Here is a 6,000-nt window from a genome sequence, read left to right as displayed (position 1 = left end):
GACCCCATGGATCTGTTGACCGAATTGTAAGACTCTTTAAATATCATAGATCTGATTCAGAGCCTTTGCTAATCCCCTTTGGGATTTCTTGTTTTGTTCTCTGCGCTTAAGAGGCATGATTTCCCTTCACAGAGCTCCCTGCTATCACCAGCACAAGCACTGATGTGCCCTCAGTTGAGTAACATACCCAGAGTATGTGCACAAATGTGTCACAGGTTATACCCAAACTGCCTCTTCTTTGCTCTACCAGAGAGACTTAAAACCTCCCAAGTGGCATCTTTTACAGTCATTTTACATGAGAAACAGGTTTCATGCTTTCCTTTCTCATCTACTCAGCTATTCCTCTATCCAAATATTAATTCCCCCTCCTGTGTATTTGCTAACCTTCACAACCACCTTCTTTCACAAGACTATCTTTCACCCAACACAGTCTCTGTCACGCTCAGAGTCACTGACCCACAAATAAAGGACTATTTTCTGATGGAGCCTTATCTCACAGACTTGGAGATTTGGTCTAGCCCAATGGATTTGTCCTTATGGTTCAAGCAAAACACATTTCAGCCTCTGATGGCAGACATGTGGGATTCCTCAAGGTACATCAGTAATGGAAGGCATGCTCTTAAAAATGAGCACCCCACATCACCAGAGAAAACACAACCCATCCTTCTCTTTCATGTATTAAATCTCTTTTTGATAAGAATAAATTCCGATACAGCCTCTATACCTGAGCTGGGATTTCTGGGGGAATTAGGATAGCCTGAGAACATCTGCTGTTCAGATCCACTATTTCAGACACTGCATTGAAGATTTGAACTTTATTACCTGTAAAATCTGGCCCAAAAGAAAGCTGGCTCTGGATAGGCGAGGGCTGGTTTTTGGGTCATTCGGCTGGGCAGGCTCCTCTGGCTGCAATGTATTCTATCAAAATTAACACAGGAAATTTTCTTCCCCACCCTCTTTTTTATATATTTTTTTTTTTATCATAACAACTGAGAAAAAAAAAACAAGCAAAAGCAGATACTTTATATTTCCAGTTAAAGGGATACTAATTGAGATCTATCCCAAATACAATGTTCTAAACAAACTGCAGACATAGCATGGTCTATGCTGAGAAACCCTGCTCATTCACTGCTCTTCCACATTCCCTTTTTCACAGGAGACTGCTCTCCACACCTTAAGAAAGAGGTAATTTGTGCACCAAGACAGAGCATGCAAAGCTCTTGCTTTCACCAGCACCTCTGCCAGTGATCTCTGTCCCTCTGATCAGTGGGGACACAAGTACAGAAGGAATGTGTGACATTTAACCTTGACTGAAATCAAGTACAAGCACTGTCTACCTGCCTCTGCAAATGTTAGAAGCATATGTGTCTCCCAGACTCTAAAAATAACTTATGGTAACTAATACACCCAGAAGGTAGTTTTAATTATGTAAAGATGGAACTTTTGAGTCTAGAGAAAGAAAAATCAAATTATTTTGACTGATGGAAAAGGAGCTATTGTGTGTGAAGACCTGATAATCCCAGTTGTCTCCATAGCTTGTAAATTGGAAGAGACAGGTCTTTCTAGTATGGGACAACGGGCTCTGTGGGTTAGAGGTTTATTCACAACAGGAGAGACATAATTCTGATTATTGACTCTAAGGACACAACTTCCTCCTCATGTACATATGAAAGTGCATTGGAGGTTTACAGGCTGAGAAAAGTGGAAAGGATTAACTAAAACACAGAACAGAGATTTGACTTCTAAAGTGTGCTCCCTCATAGCTGGAAGGGTTAATTGTGAGTCAGAGCTACGTTCACTGCCAGGGACAATATTATTTAAAGTAAACATAAGGTACCCATTTCCTGGCACAATCAAAACCTACACAGAGTGTAAACAGGACTTTCTGTAAACTGATGATGAAAACGGAAAAATGAAAAACAAGTACCAGGGAAGTATCAGGTGTTAAAAAGACCTTGTTTGTACATACTTACCCGGAGTGCCCGAAGGGTGTTATAGGAGTTTTCTGTCTCATCTTTGCTTCCTCTGTGCATCAACCGCTGCAGCTTCACCAAAAGAAGTTGCTGGGCTCTGAAAGAAGGAACGGAATCGCATTGATCAAGACATTTTTGAAACCACTCAAAAGAAAGCTGGATTGTAACGGCTCTGTGCCTACAGAAAGGATTGAATAGAAATAGCAGTGAGGACTGACTGAACCACGCAGTAAATGCAGGAACAAAATAATGAGCAGGACTGCAGTGCAGTTAAGGATTAAAGAATCTCCACGGCATATTTTCACATGATACTTTTTTGAGTAACCCACATTATTCTTTCAAGTAACAACTGGAATCTCTTTTCTACATCTTTATAGCTTGTATTACAGTTTAACATCACCAGCCCTTATGTCAAAAATTAAGACATATACCTCTTTCCTTACAGCAGTCATTCATGTCCCTGTTCACAGAGCCACTGCTCTCACTCGTGGTCACTCAGCATCACACTCACCTGCTGTAGCTGGGGATGGTCCCCATTTCCAGGTCTCTGTCCGTGAATGGATCCACCCTGGCACAATGCCACTCACACCTGCCCTGGTACATGGTGTCCAGGATGTGGACGATCTCATCACACCTCACGGACAGGGAGCAGCAGTCCAGCTGGCTGGAGATGTTCAGGTTCAGGCGGATGTGAAACGAGTCCCCCGACGTGATCAGCCCTTCCTCCAGCTCCGACAGCAGCTTCCTGTAACCTGCAGTAGTGAGGGAAGGGGTGAAGCAGGATCTCACACCACGGTGTTGCTGCATTCCCGGGAATCCTCTGTGAGAAGCCACAGCACAAACTTCTGAGGCTCCTCTGAGAGGGGGTCACTTGCAGAGTGCTGGTTACACTGGTTGCAGCAAGGTCGTGGGCCTGCCTCTTAGAGACACCAATGGGGCTCAGGGACAGCTCATGCTGTTGGTGTCAGATCTGTGAGAATATTCTCATTCTAATGCTACTTTTAGGGAACTCCATTTTCAGTACTCCACCCATGACCTATGAAACCGAGAACTCAGCAGACACAGACACAGCCATAGCTCCATCCTCTAAGTACAGTGTGAGTTCTGCCACCAATTTAATGACAAGCTATTCTCCTTATTATTAGCTCTAATTGGCACTCCCAGAATCTATAACATGCTTTATCTGCAGTTAAGTGGTGCTCAAAAAAAATAGCAATAGTCTTTCCTATGTCTGAAAACATCAAAGAAAATCAAAGACATCACTTTGTGTGTGATCTATGCAGCTGAAATTCTCTAACCAGCACAACACCCTCCCCAAAAAAAACAAAAGCCAATTTACACATACAAGTAAAAAATGGATTTTGGAACGTAACTTTTGATCCATAACCTGAAATTATCATTATAGGCCATGAACACAAAAATCAAATTGTGTTTGCCAAACATGAACTCCAGCTGTTAAAGATAAGATAAAGCCACAAAGGTAATAAACAGGGCAACTCCATCAGGTAAATGCTAAATCGACCAGCTGGATAAAGATCACTCAGCTCACCACATTGTATTGCAGAAAACTGTACATAAAAATAAGCTTGAATGTGTTTTGTGATTCATGTCTTCATTGGCCCACCATGTAAATTCTTCAGAATCCTGTAGTGACAAGCATATGGGCTTTTTTTGTTCTCAGTCACAAGGCTAAAAGCTGGAACAGTTCCAAAGAGGAGTTGTAATTAACACCAGTGGCATTCTCCAGATTTATCCCAATACAAAGAATGTTCTGGTTTTGTCATTCTCTTCCAGACAGGTTGCTGTAACAGACCTGGGACTATTTGAGATAAGAAATATTTCTGGTCTTACCTTCGTGATTTGATTTATACTGGAGTGTTACTGGACCACTGCACCTCTGAATTGTCCAGTGAACTTCTTCCTTTGTGCAAGTATCCAAGGGAACACTCTGATTTTCCCCTTTAATGCAGCCCTCCAACTAGATATGAAAGAAATATTACTTTCCAGTGCAGGTTCAATCTCTAAGTCAATTATACCATTTTTTTTAAAGTGCCATAATCTTTTTCTGATTAAACAATGCAGACACTTTGCTATTGGGATGTAAATTATGTTGTAATTATTTAATATCTTTTCTCTCAAATTAGGAATGCCAGAATTCAACAGAACTGCAGCACTTTGGCAATCCTGGGTTTCCCAGGAGTAAGTAGTGCAGGAATATAAATTGTGGGGTGGGGTTTTTTCCCCCTTGGAGGCATTTTAATAGGAAAATGTTTTGGGAACATTGGCAATAGAGAGAAAACTGAGCAAAGAGAAACTTAGCAGGAGCACTGTTGAATTTATGTGAGACCAGGGACAGCATATGTAGGCGGTCGGACATCCAGAACTGTTTGGTGATGATTTCCAGCTCACCAGGAGGATTTGGTGGCCCTCCCGAAGTCCAGCTTTCTCCGCAGGTGATCCTGTCTTGACAGAGCTGATGAAGCTCCCCCTGTCGTTGCCCCCCACTAGGGTGATCTCGGAGTTGAGGCTGTCCCCGTTCAGCGTCACGCGCTGGATCGCGTGGCACGAGTTCCTGAGGCGGCCCACGGACGTGACAGAGGGACGAAAGGGCCTGTGGTCACAAAAGGAAGTGACAGTTACCTCAGTCTCAGTTAAATGCATGATAAATGAGGGACAATCAAGCACTGAGGTCTAAGGGGTCTAACAGAAATCCTTCTCGATGCTGCACAGGTTCTGGAGAAGGGCAGCTGGACAGCTTCAAGTGCTCTGGCATGACTGTGTAACTCAGTGTATAACAGTACTCTGCTCAGCAACCTCTTGCAGCAAGACAGCAAGATCACAAGGATAAATTCAAGCCTTTAGAAAATTTTGTCTGCCTTGAAGTTTTTGAAGTTTTAGGATGGCCTTTGTGGATTTAGAGGACATGAAAGGGCTCCAAGATGACATGTTATACTGCCACCATAAAGAAGCAAAGACTTAGCACAGTATCATAAGGTATTTGTGTCAAATAACAACTTGTGGCATCATTCCTGCCATATCTTCAGCAACTAATAGATAAATAGAGGACCTCTACCATAGCAGGCTGTCCCCTCAGTTTCTGTCAGCCCAAATACCTTTCCAGAGAGAACTTCCTAAACAGGGAGTTGACATGCTCAAGGTCATAGGCATCCAGGCCTTCTGACTGATGAGAAGAAGAGGAAGAGTGCACTGAAGGAGCTCCATGTGACTGCCTGTCATGACTGTCATCTGGAAAGAGAAACAATAATGAAAATGAGTCCTAGATAGAGTGACAAAAATGCAAAAGAGGAAAAGGAATGTTTGATTGGTCCCAGCCAAAGCTGAAGGAGGAAATTCCTAATGCAGAAGCACGATTCATATCTGCAGGACACAGCACAAGGAATGCCAGTCTTGCTTACTGGACCTTCCTGATCACTGTCACAGAACAGCAAGTGGGAAGGGGGCTCTGGAGACTATCTTGTCTAAGCCCCTGTTCAATGCAGGGTCAGCTCAAGGAGATTGCTCAGGACTTGTCCAGTTGGGTTTTGAATATCTCCAAGGACGGAGACTAGTCAACATCTCTGGACAACCCTGTTCCAGTGTTTGACCACCCTCATGGTAAAAAAACTAACCCACTCAGTTCTTCAGGAATAACTACTTTCTCATTCTCACCACTAGCTGACCCTTTGTTTTCTTGATTTATTCTCAGATTGTGTGTCCCATTATTTAGAGCAGGAGTTGGTTATTTGCCAGTCTCTGATTAGCTGGGGAGCTAATCACACAGATCTCATAGTTCAACTACACACGTGATATCCTCTTGCTTACCATCCAGCTCCAAAGCATCACATCCAAAGCTGTCATTGTCCTCTTCAACCAGGCTGGAATTAAAAACAAAGCATGAGATAATGGAAGAGAGAGAGAGAGAGACTGAAAGCTGTTCACTTGCCAGCTTTCAGCAGATTTCCAACCTCAGCAGATTTCATTAAGTTCTGAAGGAGGAACTTCTGTGAAAAAGGAAGAAGTTGGAGGT

At 43.0% G+C, this 6,000-nt stretch overlaps 1 protein-coding gene across 6 annotated transcripts in view; it reads right to left on the bottom strand.

The window, feature by feature from the left end:
* Positions 1-6,000, bottom strand: part of CARD11 (caspase recruitment domain family member 11) — a 44,883-nt gene that overhangs the window by 5,436 nt on the left and 33,447 nt on the right. For 5 of the 6 annotated variants that reach the window (XM_017813638.1, XM_017813642.1, XM_017813636.1 and 2 more), the window contains exons 13-19: positions 5,796-5,848; positions 5,087-5,219; positions 4,383-4,584; positions 3,825-3,951; positions 2,485-2,725; positions 1,974-2,070; positions 823-918 (exon numbers count right to left, since the gene is read on the bottom strand). In XM_017813638.1, coding sequence (XP_017669127.1) covers positions 823-918; positions 1,974-2,070; positions 2,485-2,725; positions 3,825-3,951; positions 4,383-4,584; positions 5,087-5,219; positions 5,796-5,848 — 949 coding nt within the window. The remainder of the gene's footprint in view (positions 1-822; positions 919-1,973; positions 2,071-2,484; positions 2,726-3,824; positions 3,952-4,382; positions 4,585-5,086; positions 5,220-5,795; positions 5,849-6,000) is intronic. The other variant, XM_017813639.1, reaches the window with a different exon arrangement.

This window comes from Lepidothrix coronata, unplaced genomic scaffold (genome assembly GCF_001604755.1).
Source record: "Lepidothrix coronata isolate B3197 unplaced genomic scaffold, Lepidothrix_coronata-1.0 Scaffold41, whole genome shotgun sequence".
In the NCBI taxonomy this organism is placed as follows: Eukaryota; Metazoa; Chordata; class Aves; order Passeriformes; family Pipridae; genus Lepidothrix; species Lepidothrix coronata.
Note: the sequence above shows the minus strand (reverse complement) of the source record. Positions and strands in the feature narration are given on the sequence as shown.